The sequence below is a fragment of the Canis lupus genome, chromosome 21 (assembly GCF_011100685.1).
Source record: "Canis lupus familiaris isolate Mischka breed German Shepherd chromosome 21, alternate assembly UU_Cfam_GSD_1.0, whole genome shotgun sequence".
In the NCBI taxonomy this organism is placed as follows: Eukaryota; Metazoa; Chordata; class Mammalia; order Carnivora; family Canidae; genus Canis; species Canis lupus.
In genome coordinates, this window is record NC_049242.1 from 43709800 (window position 1) to 43729568 (window position 19769).

General features: G+C 39.5%; 1 protein-coding gene across 2 annotated transcripts in view; it reads left to right on the forward strand.

Annotated features, from left to right (window-relative positions):
- The window catches only part of NELL1 (neural EGFL like 1), an 822581-nt gene that overhangs the window by 378301 nt on the left and 424511 nt on the right, over nucleotides 1–19769 (forward strand). For both annotated transcript variants that reach the window (XM_038569260.1, XM_038569261.1), the window contains exon 13: nucleotides 15837–15962. In XM_038569260.1, the coding sequence (XP_038425188.1) occupies nucleotides 15837–15962 (126 nt within the window). The remainder of the gene's footprint in view (nucleotides 1–15836; nucleotides 15963–19769) is intronic.

Genomic DNA, 19769 nt, shown 5'->3' on the forward strand with positions numbered 1-19769 from the left:
TCGCCATTTTTAAGCGTACAATTCAGTGGCATTAATTACAGTCACAATGTTGTGCCGCCATCACCACTATCTGATTTGGAAACATTCTCATCACCCCACAGCATCCCTGTGACTGCTAAGCAATAGTGACTCTTCTCTCCCCCTTCCCAGCCCTTGGAAACCTCTCATCTCTGGTCCAGCCACAGTGTTCTCGAGAACGGCTTGGTGGTTCCTCAAAAAACTAAGCATAGAATTACCAGCTGGCTCAATAATTGAATTCCTAGATATATCCCTACAGGAATAGACAATAGGGACTTGACCAGAAATTTGCATGCAGTCTTCAATGCAGCATTTTCACATAAGCTAACAGGTAGGTTATTTGCTTTCTCCCCCTCATCCCAGCCACATGCCTCAGCCTCCTCTTTTACCACATCAGCTCTGCTTAATTTTTTAAAACAATAAATGGTGTTTTGCAGATATACTAACCCTGCTGTGCATTACCTCTCCAGAACGGATTTTTTCTAATAACAGAACGTTTGTACTTTCTGACCACTTGCAACCAGTACCGCGCCCCCTGCCACCACCACCCTGCCCCCGCTCTGGCAACTACCAATCTCTTTTCTCTATGAATTTGGTGATTTTTTTGTTGTTGTTGTTGTTATTTTGTTTTTTGTTTTTTTTTTTTTTTTAGATTCCACTAGCAGTGAGATCATACAGTATTGGTCTGTCTCTGGCTGATTTCTTTCACATAGTATAATACCCTCTAGGTTCATCCATGTTGTCACAAATGGGAAGAATTTTCTACGGATGAACAATAGTGATCATATGCATCGTATTTTCTTTATTCATTCATCCATTGATGGGCACTTAGGTTTTTTCCATATCTTGGCTATTATAAATAATGATTCATTGAAGAACAAGTGTTTTGTTTTCTTCAGATAGATGCCCAGTAGTGGAATTGCTAGGTCATATGGTAGTTCTGTTTTCAGTTTTTTCAGGAACGTTCATGCTGTTTTCCATAGTGGTTATATCCATTTACCTTCCAACCAACAGTGTACAAGTGTTTCCTGTTTCTCCACATCCTCTCCAACACTTTCTTTTAGTTTATATTTAAATTCCAGTTAGCATACAGGGTAATGTTAGTTTCAGGTGTGCAATTTAGTGATTTAATACGTCCACACAACACCCACTGCTCATCATGACAAGTGCATCTCTCATCACCTATTTCATCCATTCCCTCACCACTCTCCTCTGGTAACCATCAGTTTGTTCTCTGTAATTGAGAGTCATTTCTTAGTTTGAAATTTTTACCTTTTTTACCTTTGTTACCTTTTTTTTTTTTTTTTTTTACCCTTTTTACCTTTGTTCTGCTTCTTAAATTCTACATATGAGTGCGATCATATGGTATTTGTCTTTCTCTGATTGAGTTATTTCACTTAGCGTTATAGTCTCTAGCTCTATCCGTGTTGTTGCAAATGGCAAGATTTCATTCTTGTGTATGGTTGGGTGTAATATTTCATTATATCTATATATATCAACATCACATCTTTATCCGTTCATCAAATGGTGGACACTTGGGCTATTATCATAATCTGGCTATTGTAAAGAATGCTGCTATAAATATTTGGGTGCATGTGTCCTGCAGCGATACCTCCTTGTGGCTTCAATTTGCATTTCTTTGATGATTAATGATGTTGAGCACCTTTCATTTACCTGTTGGCCATTTGTATGTCTTTAGGAAAATATTCAGATCTTCTGGCTAATTTTTAATGTGATTTTTTTCCCCATAGGTTTTATATATTTTGGGTATTAACCCCTTCTCAGATAAATGATTTACAAATAATTTCTCCCATTCCATTGATTGCCTTTTTATTTTGTTGATGGTTTCCTTTGCTGTGCAGAAACTTTTTAGTTTGATGTAGTGTTTAATTCTATTTTATGTATTGGGCTTCCAAGTTAGATATTATTTCAAATAGAGGCAGGTCAGTATAGGGCAGTGTTTCTTAAACTTTTTTTCATTATCTGCTCCCTAAGGTGTCTTTGAGAGATTTTTTTTCCTTATCACTCTCCTATGAAATTTTAATACCACAGATATTTCATATATCTATTCATGTATAGATATCATTTAGAGAATCACAAACTTTTAAAATATCTAAGATGTTTTGGCTCCAAGAGCTGCTTTTTTTCATACCTTACAATGATTTCATTTTAGTTGAGAGTGGTGGCATAGAGATTAAAGCACCATTGTGGGAGCAAGGTCGGCTTGGGCTTGAGTTCTAGCTCTGCCCCTTACTTGTTATGACCTTAGACAAGTTGTTTAGTCTCTCCATGCCTTAATTTCTTCATCTGTACAGTTGGGATGCTTAAACAAAACAAAACAAAACAAACCCCACTTACTTTAAAGGGTTATTATGAGCGTTAAATGAATTAGTATGTATAGGGTGGTGCTTAATAAGAACTATAATATGTCAACTAGTATTTTTTAAAAGAATTCTTCCATTTAAAAATAGTTTAAGAGCAGTGGACTACATGGAAAGCAGCTTGTCTTCTATTTCCTGCCTTTTGAATGATGTTTTTCATTCTACTTTAGGATTGTGTTTTCAGACAAAAATGGGTTATGAGTCATTATTCTGTGTGTTTTTTTTCCCCCTCTTCCCATTCATTTTTGTATTTTCCCAAAAATCACATTGTATAGGAGTCTGGACTTGGTGATTTTTAAGGACCAGCTTAAATACTTTATGGTTTTGATTTTAAATGGATTCAGTCAAATGTGTAAGAATTTGAAATTGAGAATAATGTTGATTTCTGTTCAAGAAGATTATTTCATCTAAGGGATCTCTCCACATGGGGAAACACACAAGTAGCTTGTCTTCCTGAGTACGTTCAGCTGATAGTCATTCATCATACAGATAGATGCTGGAACACAGGTACTGGTCTTATTGAGTCCATGTTGTGTTCATTAAGTACTTGCTTATTGGTCTACATGACCTTGTTTGTGCAATTCACAGTCTGGTATTTAATCACTGGTTGGCTAATTTGTTGTTATAGTGAATCAGATGTAAACTTCTGGCACCAAATAATTTATTTCTAAAAGACTAAAGCCTTTGCACTTTATTTTGATTGCATGGTAAGAGTTGTGAATAATTTGGCCAACTGTGACTACAGTAAGTTTCTATTTAATTAACCAAGGAAGGTAGATATTCTTATTGAGAAGGAATGGACTCTATAGAGAAGAAGAATAGATACCAAGGGTTCAAATTTCTTGAGGTCACTTTCCAGCTGCTTAGCCTTTTGTACCTCCATTAAAACAAAGATATTAATATGTGCCTATCTATATGGTAATTGTGAAGATGAAATAAATGCATGCAAAGTGCTTAAAACTATGCTTGGCAGAAAGTAGTGATCAATAAATTCTACTTATACAAAGTAGTTGCAACCAGAGATAAAGAGGATGTAGATGGCTTTGCCGATGATACTGCTCTCTCCCATCTCATTCACTCTCAGCTGACTTTCCTTTATCTTCCTAAAGTGAAAGAATAGATGACCAGCGTGTCTCCATTTCTCCCACACTGCAGCCCCTGGAAACACTATTCTAGTCTCTATTCCTGTCAGTGTGGCTTTTTTTTTTATTTTATTCTATATATAAGTGGTATTGGATAGTATGTGATTTTCTCTGGTTTATTTCACTTAGCATGATACCGTCAAGGTTCATCCATGTTGCCTCAAATGATAGGATTTCCTTTTGTTCTCATGGCTGATTTATATTCTTTTGTGCGTACATGTACATATAACATCTTTATCCATCTTTTGATGGTCAAAGAGTACAAACTTCCAGTTATAAGATAAATAATTTCCTGGTATTAATGTACGACATGGTGATTCTAGTTAATAATGTTGGATCATATATTTAAAAGTTGCTAAGAGAACAGATCTTCAATCTTATCACCACAAAAAAAGCAGTATTTTCCATCAGATGATGGAGGTATAAGCTAAGGTTGCAGTAGTAATCATTTTGCAGTATTTTAATATATTTATATGTTATATGTCTTAAAGTTACACAATGTTATATGCCAATTCTATATAGATAAAACTAGGGAGGAGATAGGAATTGTTGCCCAATTCAGTCAGTGTAAAGGGAAGGTCATCAACATTTTATGAAGGCATATTCCTGCCTTCCCAAGACTTAGATATCTTGTGGGTGAATTTTTCCCCGATTCCTTTTTTAGAATTAGACGTTTCTTTCTCTAGTAGGACTTAGATTGCCCTAACAAGAATATAAAAAATAGTGAAAAGGGAATAAAGGGGAAAGGAGAGAAAATGAATGGGAAATATCAGAGAGGGAGACAGAACATGAGAGACACCTAACTCTGGGAAACGAACAAGGGGTGGTGGAAAGGGAGGTCGGCAGGGGGTTGGGGTGATTGGGTGACGGGCACAGAGGGGGGGCACTTGACGGGATGAGCACTGGTTGTTATGCTATATGTTGGAAAATTGAACTCCAATAAAAAATAATAATAAAAAATAAAAGATATGTAATATTAAAAAAAATCCATACTATAAATGAGGAAACAAGGGTCAGAGGATAGAGGAAAAAAAAAAAAGAAAAAGAAAGATTGCCCTAACAAGGTTCATGTTCATGTAACTGTGTCTCTACTAGATTAGGTTCTTTATTGGCTGCATTTTTTCCCACTTCTTGTGAAAGCCAAAAGACAGGGACCACATCCCACTGACCTTTGTATCTTTACTGCCAATGGAATCAAGCACTGTCTTAATACCTCTTGAATTTCCTTTCCCAAATGGAGGGAAGACCAGAGACCATGGTAGCTTCTATATTTCCAGTGTGTTCTTTGTTAGTCCAGCTGACTCACAACTCATGAGTAAAGTTTGGACGGCTTTGGAAGAACTCACTGGTTTTGTTAAGTACCATTGCCTGAAGTAGAATTCAGATACAGATGGATTTGGATGGGCTGGGTCATACTTTCATTCATTGTGCTGCTTCCCTTGCAGATGCTCCACATCCACTCAAAGGTCAGAATGCCAGGCTGGGAAGAAAGCCTTAGGGTGGTGTCTTATAATGCTTTTCCAATGTCAGCTAGAAATTGGTTTGCTTTGATTTCCAATGGCACAGAGATATGCTATTTTATGACAGCATTTGATTCTGAAATTGAGCCCAGCAGGGAAAATAAACATCTTGGCATAGAAATTTTTTCAAATATCTGACATAGCTATATTTGGAAAATACATTTAAATGTCAAAAAATCCAACAACCTAATTTCTACATTATGGTGTATTTGACTCTAGAAAGACTTTTATTTTTTCCTTTTTTTTTTCTATGCATGGGATGACCAGAAGGTTATTTGAATTTTTAATCTGCAAATATTTGGTTTGGCAGGTGACATATTTGTTTGACACATATCTTAGAAGATGAGGTAAAAAATCCATTTCACCAGGCAACACAGAAATTTAAAGAATCATTTTATTAGCTTTGGAGCTGCTTAATAAAACACTAGAGACTGGATGGCTTCAACAATAGAAATCAGTTGACTCACTGTACTGGAGGCTGGAAGTCTGAGATCAGGGTGCCACCGTGGTTCAGGTCTGTGAAGGCTCTCCTGGTCCGCAGATTACTGTGTTCTCTGTGTGTCCTCACATGGTGGAGAGCAAGGGTAAATCAGCTAGAACCTCCTCTTAGAAGGGCATAAGTCTCATCTTGAGTAACCACTCTCATGATGTCATCTAAATATAATTACTCCTCCCTTAGGCCCCATCTCTAAATACCATCATATTGGAGGTTAGGGCTTCAATAGATACATTGGAGGGGGGTACATAATTCAGTCCATAGAAGGTATCTAGGCACCTCCTTAGGTTGTCATATTTTTTTCTCTTTTCTCTCTCTCTCCTTCCCTTCCTTTATGCCTCCTTGTCCTCCTCTTCCCTTCTTGTCTTCCTTCCCCCTTTTCCCCCTTTCTTCCTTGCTCCACTGAAGCTCCTTGTGATAAAATGTTTTAAGGACCAAACATTCATGGGTTGAATCTGATATATTTTGCTTGGGTTGAAATGTTTAGGAAAAGGAGCAAAAATTCTAAAAAAAAAATTAGATTAATACTTGGATATGCAACTTCTCTAGAGAGATCAGAGATCTAGCCCAATCTCTGAACGTAAGTACTATAGGGTGAAGAGTTTAGAGTCTGAAGCCATTCTACCAGAATTCATATCCTGGCAGTCCAGGTATATCTCCTAGCTATGTGACCTTAGACAATTTGTTGAACAATTTTCTAAACTGTGCTTAGCACATAGTAAGTGCCATGCATTGAGGTCTCTTATTGCTCCATCATGGCATTCATTATCTGACTGGAGCTCTGGTTGTTCACAATCCAACTCTTGCTATTATCTTTCCACTACTGAGGTTCAGTGTCCGTTTCCATGAGTAATTGGCCTTGCACTATACTTTCTCCCTATAAGAGAGAACCATTTTTTTTTGTTGTTCTTGGAAGTAAGAAAATGAAAGATTAATGTATGTTTTAAGAAAAATAAGAGACAGTACATTTCTTTGTGGAAGGGACATATTTGGCATATATATCTTCTACCTGACTTCTGTTAGGCATTGGGTTTATATTCCTAGATTCTGTAGGCACTCGATTTTTCTCCCTTTGCTTCAGGAAGAAAACCATAATTATAGGGGAGCATGGAACATTGGATAAAGCACTAGTTTCAGAGCTAGAAGACCTTGATTTTGTTATCAGCTCAATGATTATCTGTGTCCCTTTGGGATTCTGTTTCTATCTTCTCTGTTCTATCTTTATGTTCTCTTAAAAAGGGCATAATAATCCATATCTTGTTTGATAGACTATAGACTATATTTTTATAAGTGTAAATCAAAAATAATATAGCCCTGACTTTAAAAAATATCAGTATGACAGAGATGGAGAATATTGACAATTCTGATTTACCAGCTGACTGGTCAATGCCACCGTGTTTTTATAACTCATGATTTCTGAAAAAGATTGAGATTAAAATCTGGTAGAATTGTTCTTCAAGTTACCTTACAGGTCTCTGGAGAACTTGCTCAGATCCATATTTTGTATGAATACATTTTTGCTAGTTCTGGATGCTGTTGGTTGTCAGGGGAGGTGCCAATTCCGTTGACAACAGGTATCAAGGGAAAGTGCGAAGACATAGGTCATCTGAATAGTATTTGGTAGGACTTGTATCTTGGGAAAGGTATCTGGAACATCTGCAAGTTCCTCAAAACAGGAGGACAATGGGGCAGCTCAAGAGGAAGTGCTTTAGCAGGCTTTTATGATTTGTAGACAGAAAAACTTGAATATGTCAAGAACTTGAGAATGGAGGGCAGGTGATCCTTTAGATACTCTCTGGTCCAACTCCCTGATTGAATAGATGGGAAAACAGAGGTGTAGAGAGGAAAAAGTGACTTGTCAGTGCTATAGTTAGTAAACAGAAAAAGTAAGAATAACTTGACTCTTGGGCAGTCCCAGTGGCGCAGCAGTTTGGCGCCTCCTGCAGCCTGGGGTGTGATCCTGGGGATCCGGGTTCGAGTCCTGCATCGGGCTTCCTGCATGGAGCCTGCTTCTCCCTCTGCCTGTGTCTCTGCCTCTCTCTCTCTCTCTCTGGATAAATAAATAAATCTTAAAAAAATTATTAAAAAAAGAACATAACTTGACTCTTTACTATCTTAAACCAATGCTCTTGGTCCAGCAGTCAGAGTAGAACAAGTATGCTTCTTGGAGATACAGGGATTTGGGTTGAAATTCTAGGTTATTTTATATGTAGGCTCTGATACTAGTCCCTGGGATGGAAATAATGAGATGCGATGTCCACAGTGCTTGCTGCAGAGTATGGTCTCAGTAAATCTTGGTTTTCTTTCCTCATTCTGTTAACTTTCTAAATGTGGATTGCAAGTAGGCATAACCACCTCCCACCAACCGCCCCAGCTCCAACCTTCTCCATGTTGCCTTTTTCTAGGAAATTTTTTTTAAAGATTTCATTTATTCATGAGAGACACACAGAGAGAGGCAGAGACATAGGCAGAGAGAGAAGCAGGCTCCTCATGGGGAACCCGATGCAGGACTTGATACCAGGACTCTGGGATCCGACCTGAGCCAAAAGCAGTTGCTCAACCACTGAGCCACCCAGGCGTCCCTTTCTAGGAAATTTTTAGGAACAAGCCTGAGTAGATCACACCATTTTATCAAGAGAATTCTTTGCATTTGCTTCTACCTTTGCTACCCAGACCCTGCAGTCTAATGATGATAATGCCAAATTCAGGTCTGTGTTTGCTCTGAACTCTTATGCAGATGGAGGCTGGTGATATATGAAGAATCATTATGCTACATCAAGTTTGATTTTAAAGTCCATAAGTATACCTTTGTAAGATGAAAACAAACTACTTCACCGTCCTGGGGAGGGACATAAATCATGTATTTTTATTACCTCAAAAGACCACCAGAAGATGAGCTCTAATATTTCAGAGGTGACAAGCAATCTATACGAATGAATCGTAATTCGAGCCCCATTATACTTGAGCTGATATATACTACAGTGGGGTTTATAGATGTTTCTTGAAAAATATTAAAAATAAAAGAATAACCAGGCCTTTTGTCTCTAGCTTTTAATCCTATAGGAGCAATCAGTCTTAAGCAACCAGCATAGAAACTGTATTAAGCTGTGGATTCAAGATGGGAGCGGAATGCTGCTACCTGTTTTGGGGCTCTGGGTCCCTGGAGCCTAAAATGTGAAAGTGTTAAGATTGATTTAAAAGAGCCAAAGAAGCAGTGATGCATAGTGTGGTTATCATTGCTCCTCAAATAGAGTGTACTACCAGGACAGCTGTTACGAACAGCCTTGCACATGGGCGTAGAATTTGGAGTTCTACTTGTTTCCATATGCCTTCTGGCAGCATCAGACATATGTAAAGGAGTTATAGGATTGAATCGTTATTGATGGTACAGTGAGAACACTGCCAACTTTGAAGTCAGACTGTGTGGGTTCAAACCCAGGCTCTTAGGCTTATGACTTTGTGCCTTGGGCAAGTGACTTAATAATCTCTAAGCCTCGTTCTCTCATCATGACATGGGGCTTCCTACTTCCTTCAAGAGGAATAAATGGAGTGATGAGATGCTACCTGGGGAGTACCTAGCACCGTGTCTGGTACATAGAAATGACATCCATGAGGGTTGCTCCATCAGTTAAGTGGCTGACTTGGTTTCAGCTCAGGTCATGATCTCAAAGTTGTGGAATCAAGTCCTGCATCAGGCTCTGTGCTCAGCATGGAGTCTGCCTCAGACTCTCTCTGTTTCTCCCTCTAGCCCGCTCTCTCTCTTCCTCTGAAATAAATAAAAATCTTTAAAAACATGACATCAATGTGAATACTCAGAAATGAGTATTAAGCAGGTACAACGTGGCTATTCCTGGTTTTATCCTAGGAGATTATACACATCGAACCTCTTAGTCCTCTTGGTATCCTCCTGTGCCTAATGGTGTGTGTGGTTTTCTTTTCTTTTTTTTTTTTTTAATTCAGTCATTCTTCCAGGAGTTAGGTGGACTATGGTTCTTAATAAAAACTTCATAGACTTATTGAGACCTTTAACTTAAACCTGGACTAGAATGTATCCAACCACCACCACCCCATTGCGGTTCCACCTTAGGCTCAGCCTCTTTTTGTCTCTTGGATTTTGGGTGAATGTCACACCTGCAGAGACCACCATCTGAGAAAGAAATCTGCTCCAGGCCGAGCATGAGCACCACCTGGGCAAAGGTCAGATGGCTTTTGGCTTAAAATCTTTGGTGCTTTGGATGCTATGCAGTTTATCTGTGAGCATCAGTTCCTTCTTTCGTCAGGGAGTTCTGTTTGGGCTTTGCATTTGCTTGCTTTTGTGATTATTCATTGCCTTTCAGGATCTTTGTGAACAATAAGCAGCATGTGTCTTAGCCTCATTTCAAAAATCTCAGCTCACTAGTTCTCAAGATTGTTTTCTCAGGATATCTCAACTCTGAAGATATTTGTTAATTCTGTTTTGATTCTTTCTATAATCAGATTTGCTTTTGGAGCACTCTTGAGTCCTGTTGAAACTATCTGCAGGGCTGTGCCTTTCCTCGAGGATGGAGAGGCAATCTTTGTTTTGACAATGTATTGCCAGTCCATCCCCAGCCTCATCCTAAAAACAGGGAGATTCTCAGTTCCTTCCTTCCTTCTATAGTCTTGCCTCAAGGGACACAGCTAGATGACTCTAAACACTTTACAATTTTTTTTTTCTTCCCTCTGCATTAGTTATACCACCAGGTAGTTTTTAGATCTGGTTGTTTGCATGATGGGAGATAAGCAACAAAGATAAGGTGGTAACAGTTTAATTTTCTGGTACATTTGTCAACTTTTCTGCTTTATTTTGGTGCTTTTTCTGGACTGGTGCCAGGAAATCACGAGATCTGGAAGAACTGAAATTATCAGTGGTCTGAAGTGAAAATGAAACCAGCTCAAAGACCCCTCACTGGAGCAGCAGAGATGTGTGGCATGGGGTCCTGCACAGCCTGTAGAGAGCAGAGGTTGGGTAAATCTGAGAAATTCTCACTGGGATTTTCCAAGCATCCCTTTGTCCTGTTGTTGAAAATATTTTTATTCAGGGTCTTAGAGTCCTCTGAAACAAAGACATGGTTCGGCTGTTTGAGTCAAAATAAGCTTGTTACAGCCAAGGAACTCCTTTAAATCTAGAGAAGGCAGATAGATGCCTCTCATCCGTTATCCAGTGGCCTAAGGGAAATGAGCCAGGAGTTTCTCTCTGGGAGGAGCTGACAAGGGTCCCTGACAGGGCAACATTCATTGTAGTCGGTAGCCTGGTTGGCAGCTGTGGCCCATGGGCCGAAGATTGAATTGGCTGTAAGGCAAGTCCTGACTAGTTTCTCATCTTAAAGAATGTCTGGGTATCCCAGCAGGATGAGTTGGAGTTCAGCGTGGCTGTCTCTCTGAGAGTAAAATACCAAGGTGATTTAGCCTTCAGCTTGCCCAGCTCCAATCCATTCTCCTCACTACAGCTGAGTGATATTTTAAAAACAGAAATTGGGGGATCCCTGGGTGGCGCAGCGGTTTGGCGCCTGCCTTTGGCCCAGGGCGCGATCCTGGAGACCCGGGATCGAATCCCACATCAGGCTCCCGGTGCATGGAGCCTGCTTCTCCCTCTGCCTGTGTCTCTGCCCCTCTCTCTCTCTCTGTGACTATCATAAATAAATAAAAATTAAAAAAAAAAAAAAAAAAAAAACAGAAATTGGTTGTGCCACTACCTTGATTAAAGGCGAGACTCCTTCTCATGGCCCACAAGGCTCAGCAGGATCTGACCTGAGCTTATCTTGCCGGTTTCTGTTTCAACAGACAAAGCTCCTTCCTCTGATTCTTCTCATTCGTCTCTGTCCGGTATGTTAGTCCTCTCCCCTTCACCTGTTTCTCTTCTGTTTTAGGTCTTGGATGAAACACTACCTCCACAGAGACTGCTTGTCTGGCCTTCTCAGCCCACGTCTAATCCCCACGTTAAAAGGTCTCCCATTCTTGTTAGGACGAACTTACAAGTTTTGCTCAATGTCTTGCCAGGTGGTGAGGTTCATGGTGGCGTTTTGTTCATCCTCCGCCTCAGGGCTTCGTGGAAGGCCAATTAATGTTCATGGCTCTGGGATTCTCTCCCTTCCTAACTCTGCAGAGACAAAGGTTTAACAGTTGTAGTCTCCCTTATTTTTTCTCCCCCTCTAGTCTCTACTTGATGAATTTCTATGCATCTTTTAAGATCATGCTCTAATGATTTCTTTCTTTGAGATGCCTTTCCTAGTCACCCTCTATACCAGTCGGGGTGACCTCGATGGCTTCAGTTTACAGAAGCATATTTCTGGCTCATGCAACATGGTCATCAGGCTTGTTTGATTGCCTGCTCCTCACTCAGGGACCCAGGCTGAAAGAGTCTCCATCTCTGTGCTTCCATGATCTCTAATGCAGAAATAAGAATATGTGGTCAGCCAGGTGCTGGCTCTTAATCTGTTCACCTAGAAGAGATGTGCTTTGCTCAGACATCATGCCCAGCCATATAGCTATGCTTAACTTCAGAGAGGATGGGGGTGGGATGCCTGAGTGGCTCAGTGGTTGAGCATCTGCCTTTGGCTCAAGTCGTGATCCCAGGGTCCTGGGATTGAGTCCTGCATGGGGCTCTCTATGAGGAGCCTGCTTCTCCCTCTGCCTGTGTCTCTGCCTCTCTGCCTATGTCCCTCATGCATAAATAAACCTTTCCCCCCCTCCAAAAAAAAATGGGGAAGTGCATTTGCGTGATGTACCTTGGAGGGGGGTGGAACTGGTGATGTTTGATGAACAACACTAAGCCAACAAACTCGCTCCAATGCCTGGCTTCTCTTGATATTCCCAACCTCTCAGGTACAGTGAGCTGTTCTTCTCCTCCTCCATAGTCACATGAAAGATCAACAATAATCAACAATAACCGAATCACCTCCGGAATGTTAATGTCAAGCATAGCACTTTATAACCCTGTCCCCTAGCTTTCTAGCTCGCATTTTTAGCACCCTCATGGTAACCACACCTCGCCTCCATTAGGATTCCTGCTGCAGTTTGGGCTCCCTAAGAAACAAACTCTGGGATAGAGGTGAGCATGCAAGAAGTTTATTAGGAAGCGCTGTAGGGATGAAGGCCTCTGGGGAAGGGAAAAATGCAGAATTGGGCAGAGGGAGAAGTTAGCCCAGTCTTATTGAATGCTCTGAAATCTGGATAGTCTTTCAGAATTATCTAGAGTTGGGATAAATGAGAAGCAGTCTTTGTGGTGGGTCACTCATGGAACGCAAGGGTGACCGTGACTGTATAATCCCTCATTAGCCAAGGACCGTTTCTCTAAAAAGATAACAGCTAAAGATTGTTAGTAGACAGTACTCCCATTAGCTGGGGATTATACTTTTTACTTCTGAAGTGAGATCTGAGAAGTGCCCACCCCTAATATCCATTTCAACTGGCTGCTCCATTTGTATGTTTTCACATCTTTTCACAATAGTTGACATTCCTTGCAACTCATTATCACTTCTTTCTTTATATCTTCAGTTCTCCTCTATCTCTCTTTACCCATTATATCTGCATAAAAACTTATCTCTGGTTATAGCTAACTTTCCAGTTACCCTGCTATTTCCCCAAAATATCTGAATGAAATTGGAGAAAATATACAGCCATGCTGACTGCCCTCATTTATGATCACAAATCACGGTGGCTCCTCAGCCACCTACTATATGCTCGAGTAAATTTTTGTTCCCTTTTTTCAAAATGACTATGTAGGACCTTCTCCCCTCTCCTTAAATATCCAATAATTCATCCCTTTCTCAATTCTCAGGTGTTACCTTCTCTTTTCATTTTACTGAGGAAATAAAAATACACAAAGTAGGGACGCCTGGGTGGCTCAGCAGTTGAGCGTCTGCCTTTGGCTCAGGGTGTGATCCTGGAGTCCCAGGATCAAGTCCCACATTGGGCTTCCTGCATGGAGCCTGCTTCTCCCTCTGCCTGTGTCTGTCTGTCTGTCTGTCTCATGAATAAATAAATAAAATCTTTAAAAAAATATGCAAAGAGGAACTACTTCGTCTTCCCACCACCAAATATGCCAACCGTCTCCACATCTTCCCTTATCTCCGCTTTGTTCTTGTTGTAAGGATGACTTGTTCCATTTATGCACTGTAATCCCACTCCCTTTGCTTTCCCCAGGACTTTGCTCCTGCAGTGATCTCTCTCTCCTACATCATCAGTTTGCTTCACTTGTGTCGAATCCTTCCCAACAGCATACAAACGTGCTGTGATCTCTTCCATCTTTAAATAAGACTCTTGTCACTGAGTCTCCTCAGAACTACTACCCCATTTTTCTTTATAAGGAAAAAAAAAATCTCAAAAGGTTTGCCTTGTTTTTCTGTCTCTATTCCCTCGTCTTCCATCCTGTCTTTAATTGACTCCAGTCAGACGTTTCTCCACCACCTTCCCAAATCTGCTCCTCTCTCAGGTCAAGGTCAGCAGCGAACTACTTCATGCCAAATCCAGTGGTTAGTGATGATGTCTTTATCTTATTCAGCTTCTTAGCAGGTGACAAAAATGATCATTACTCCTTTCCTGAGACACTTTTCCTCATGGCTCTGTGATATTCACTGTTCTGTGAAGCAAAATGCTTAAATGATGCTAGAAATGGACTTTTAAATTAAGGCCCTGGGTGCCAGAAAGATTTGAACTACATCTCCCGCTCATGTGTAGTTACTGTTCTGTATTAAATTCATAGGAGAGTTCCCTTCATACCCTAGCTTGATGTAATCTTATTATATTGTTTTTATGTTCCTGTTGTCCATTTAATTGTGCGTTGTCTTGGATCATTTTTGAAAGCACGTGATCTTGTGTACGTTAGAACACTTTATTGCCTGAAGCATTTCACTAATTTCTGGTGTTTTGTTCTTGTAGTTAAGGAATCTTGCTAGCTGTGTGACCTTTTGGGATCTCAATTACTACACGATAACTTTTATTTATGGGCTGACAGATCTTTAGTGCTGAAAACATTCTGGTATTATTTCAGTGTGTTTTATTAGGAAATAAGTCAATCTACTTTTACTTTTAAAATGTAGCTGTGTTTAATCCTCTGTTTCTACACATGAAGTGTATTAGGACTTCTGTGATTACCTTAACAGTAATACTATGGTTGACTATCATTTTCAAGGTGCTTTCAGGAAGTAAATCATTGTAAGAGTTTGATTTCTGAGTTCAAATCCTATGTATAGCAGATTCTAACAGGATGACCTCATGCCAGATATTTAATTCTCTAAGCCTCGATTTTCTAGACTTCAGAATGTGGATACTGCTGTTCTTGAATCATGGAATTATATGTGGATTACATTAGATAATACATTTAAAGATGTGAAGCAGTAGATTCAGAACTGGCACATATGACTAACTCATGAGAATTTTAGGACTCAGTGTGGTTAAATGCAAGTTATAGGTTAGTAGCCAGAAGAATCAGAACTAGAATTCTCACTATGTTAGGTCCTAGGCTGTGCTACTCCCTTCCTCTCCATCACACATAAGCACTGAGTACAATGAACACAAAACCATTTCTGAAAAAAAAAAAAAAAAAAACTTCCAGAAAAGACTAAGGGCTATACTTAAGGTTGTGGGTTATTTCAGTTCTTACCATGAATGCTTATGAGGAAATAGGTGATGCTCTGACCTCCGCTCCAGAGAGAAGAAAGATCTTTTTGTTGAATCAGCCCATTGTTCCGTCACATGGGAAGGATCTCGAGGTCAAGGGACGAAAGATGTCAGTTTGTATTAGACAACAGCCGTTGTCTGTATTCACAGAACAACATGGGAGAAGCTGCTGCACCATCATTTGTTCACAGATGGATTAAAGCGTGTCTTAATAAGACACATGAGCTGAGAGGGCTGGATCCCCTTGATCTCGCTGATAAAAGCTACACCATGTACAGTGGACACCTAATAAATATTAATTGGTATCAACTCACTGGACACAGAACTCCTTGATTTTGGATGTTTAAATCCAGCATCCTTGGTGAGAGATCAATAATAGTAGATTCAATCTTCATACTTCTTGGTTTCTTAACTGTTACAGCTGCCCATGCATCTTTCTCTCAAAATACTTTCAGCTCAAGGTGGGATCTACTGCACCTGAATGCACCTGAATTTGCATTTAAGTTTTTGTGTTTAATGTCTCTTGCTTTTTCTCTTAGCTTTGACGGGCATTTACCTTTTCAAATTTCATTGTAAGACGGTCACACTATAGTTCAATCATTCACCTAACTGTGATGTTGCTTCTTTTGTTCTCCCTCAGATATTGATGAATGTGCAGCTAAGATGCATTACTGTCATGCCAATACTGTGTGTGTCAACCTGCCTGGGTTATATCGCTGTGACTGTGTCCCAGGGTACATTCGTGTGGATGACTTCTCTTGTACAGGTAAGCACGAAGAAGCAACTTTATTTTTCTGATTAAACGCTTCTCTGCACCATATACATGTTGTTAAATTTAGCTCCACATGTTTTGTGTACTACTGTTGCCCAACTAGCTTTTCTGTTGCCTTATTTTACCCTCACCTTTAGAGAAAGTGATAAAAGAAATTTTATCTGCATAAGTTATTTCTACTCTCAGTGTTTCTCTCGTGTAGATACACGCATGGGTCTATGATTTGAATTTGAAGCACTGGTTACCTATAGTAACACCGAAGGAGTTAAGAGAGAAGTTTTAAGGAAAGTGCCAAACTATTTTCCTTCCATCGTGCTGAAATGTTTTTGTATATAAGAAAATGTACTTTGTTCCCATTGGGAAAGATAAGGATTAAATTGAGAGGGGGAGCAGGAGTACCTGGTGGGCAGGGATTGGGCATATATGGGAGCCAGTCAAGACTTGATTGACATGTGCTGATGGTCCCCTAGATGGCAGGGCTGTCAGCACCAACCTGGAAGTCTAGGTATGTGGGTGGTGCTTTCATGGAGGAATGCTGGCTTTGTGAGGCATTTGGAGTGGGGCTTCCAATATACTTCTAATTATGTATATGGAGGTATGAACAGTAAATTGGCTAAGGATGGTAGAAAGTTTTGCGTCTTTCTTCTTTTGGTCAAAAGTTCTTAAATGACCAATCTGTAACCTTTAAGAAAAGTGCCCCTTGAATACAATATTTCAGTCATTTTCTATCTTTCCTGCATCTTTTTTTTTTTTTTTTGTCCTAATAACACTGGCCTAGAAACTGAATTTGTCACTCAGAATGGACCGCCACGCTTAGTATATTTTATTGTGAATGACCTTTCCAGAAGTGCAAGAAGTTGCAGAAGTTAGGGAAGCATGTTTGTGTGTTCAAATAACCTTTTCCATTGATTGTTGTATATTTATAAGTTGTTATTTTTTGGCTAAGGAGCTGGTGATGTCAGATTAGTACAGGTTTCTGACGGCCACAGATGGCCAATCTCATTTATCTTTTATGTAGTATAGCTAAAAATCCTAGAGCAAAAAGAGATTGTGTAAACACAGCATGGTGAGAGCTAAACATTTTAAAGGGGATGCAAAAGTCTTTCAGACAGTCTAAAAATCTGCTGTTCTGTATGATTGTTTGTTCTTAGTTAATAAACCTTGGTTATCCTGATACCTTAACCCTGTGATTAGAAGGAACCAGTGAATATCCTCCTACCACAGCAGCACATATCATGCAACTCCATGAACCTTGATTAAGGCCCTGCTGTGTGGAAAGGGCTTGTTGAAATCACAGTGGAATACTACCTCTGGTTTACTTTTTCACAGAGGGAGAAAGATTGGAGCTCGGTGCTTGTTGAAAGCCTTTTAGTAATAGGTGCCCTGCCTGGTGGTTTATATATGGAATGAGATGGAAAATGTATTATTTATAGAACTGGTTCCACAATTACTTTTAGAAAGCAAACTATGTTATTTGGAATAAAAGACAAGGTGTGAGTGTCAATCGGTACCCAGGCATCTCCCACACCATCCCCCTCAAAAAAAGAGATAGGCTCAGAGAGACTTACTCTGACTTATATAATTAACTACCCATTATCCTATCACCTGATTCTGACTTTCTGAATATCATGTCACCTGTAGAGTTTTAGTTTTTATATATGATTTTTAAAAATTTGTTATGGTGTAAGATCTGAGAGCTGTGTGACCTTTTCCCTTTTGTTCACTACTTGTCTTGGCTACTTTAAAACACAGCCTAGTTGGGAGGGGTTAGGGGGCTAGAGAATATAGCCGGGAAGAGTGCAGTGCTCAACTAATAATTATTGAATGAAGGAATGAACAAAACTACTTAGCTTTGGGCTATTTACTTCTCTAGATTTCATTTATAAAATACAGCTTGTATCTGCTATACCTGTTATATGTAACTGTTAGGTTATTGTGAACATCAGATTGTGTATGTGAAAACGTTTATCATGGCACTTGCCTCCATCAGGATAGGATGTTCTGCAGTAACAACCTCAAATATGACTGATTTAAAATAACAACTTTTTGTTTGCCTTTGGCTGGTCAACAGGAAGGGCGTTCTGCTCATCATAATTACTGTGGGGTGCAAGCAGATGGAATAGTCAGTATTGTAAATGTTGCTAGTCACCAAGATGTGAAAACAAGAGCCTGGAGGGTCTTGCAACAGTCATTAAATGTTCTTATCACGGAATTACATATATGCTTTCCACACTCTGCTCATTGACTAGAACTGGTCACCAGTACCCAGCCAACTACAGAGGGATGAGGAAAGGCATTTCTTCTTTGTGCCTAGAAGGGTCAGGAAACCAGAAATACTTGGTGAATGGCGCTAATGAGTATCATAGTGATTTCATGTTTTGTAGACTCTCAACAAATTTTATTTATTTTGACAGGAGCTGTTCATTAAAATAACCTTTTTCCCCCCAACAGTTCACAGTGTGTTGGGGACAGTAGTAGTCTCAAAACAATGATGATATTAAGCATATCTGTGATAAGGAAAAACAAAATGTAATAAGAAAAAGTTGCTTGATTTCCAGAATAGAATGTTTTGGGATGTTTTTGCAAGCCAAGGGGAGCTACTGGAGTTTACTGAGGCATGTTAACCTGTGCGTGGATTAGGGTAGGATTTTACACTGTGGAATATGGATGGGAGTGAAGAGAGCTGAGAGACAAGCATTCTCTCTGCCATTTCTCCTTTAGACCAGGCTCTAGGGCCTCCATTAGATGGTTTCATAGTAAGCTGGAGCTCTGATACTTACCTTGGTGTCCTGAAAGTAAGCCTGGTAGGGCGAAGGTGCTCTTTCTTTACTCTTCAAGGTAGATCAGGTCCTCACCAACCGTCTCTGTTGTTTCTTTATTGACAAAGAAGATTTCTTCCTCTAAGTGGCTATTTGTCTATGGCAATAAGTAAGGTGTTTAATAGATGTCGGCCACTGTACGGCATCTTTTCAGGTGTTGCATTTTCCAAAGACAATTTCCTGGTAGAAATTGACAGGCATAAAGACATCCTTTGTTTCTCCCAAGTTCCTGATACAACATTTCTCATTAATGGCATTCCTGATTTGCAAAGATCATTCTACTCTCTATCCCAAATTAATTAGCATCTGCTGCTACTGTCAGGTTGGTTTTCTAAGTATGTCAAGGTCACTGTTTTCTTTCTTTTAGTATGCCATTTGGCCTGACGCCAACTTTCTAGAAGTCACTGATAATATTGAAAAGTTATATTCAACCTAAAATTAGTGAGCTGAGAATTGAAGATCTATCAACTTTGATATTAGATTGATGAATGAATCAGACATTCAATAATTTCATTAATTTATTAGTACATCTAATATATAATTAGTGTCAGGCATGAGTGTTAGGAAATATGGTCACTAAGAATAGTGATAAATGACCTCTGTGCCCGGAGAGTTCATGATTAATGAGGCAGCATCTTCACAAGAAAAAATTCAAATGTATATTCACTATCAAAAATGTTCCAGTGTTTGCCAAATCAATCCCTCTTGAAAGTCTTAGTAGAATTTAGATGAGCATTGGGTGTTTAATCCCATGTTAGTCGTTACTCCTTTTTAAGTTCCAAAGAAGAAAGTTTAAAATAGCTATTCCAAAGTTTATGCTGATAACCACGGTCCTTATAGAAAGTTGGCACCTGAGATAACAGATGCCAAACTTGATGCTGGAGGGGAAAAACAATGTATCAAACAGAAAAGAAACTCTAATTCTTGCTCCCTTTTTTATCTTGTTAAAAATCGAAGAAAAAATTTGTATCTCATGGGAAAA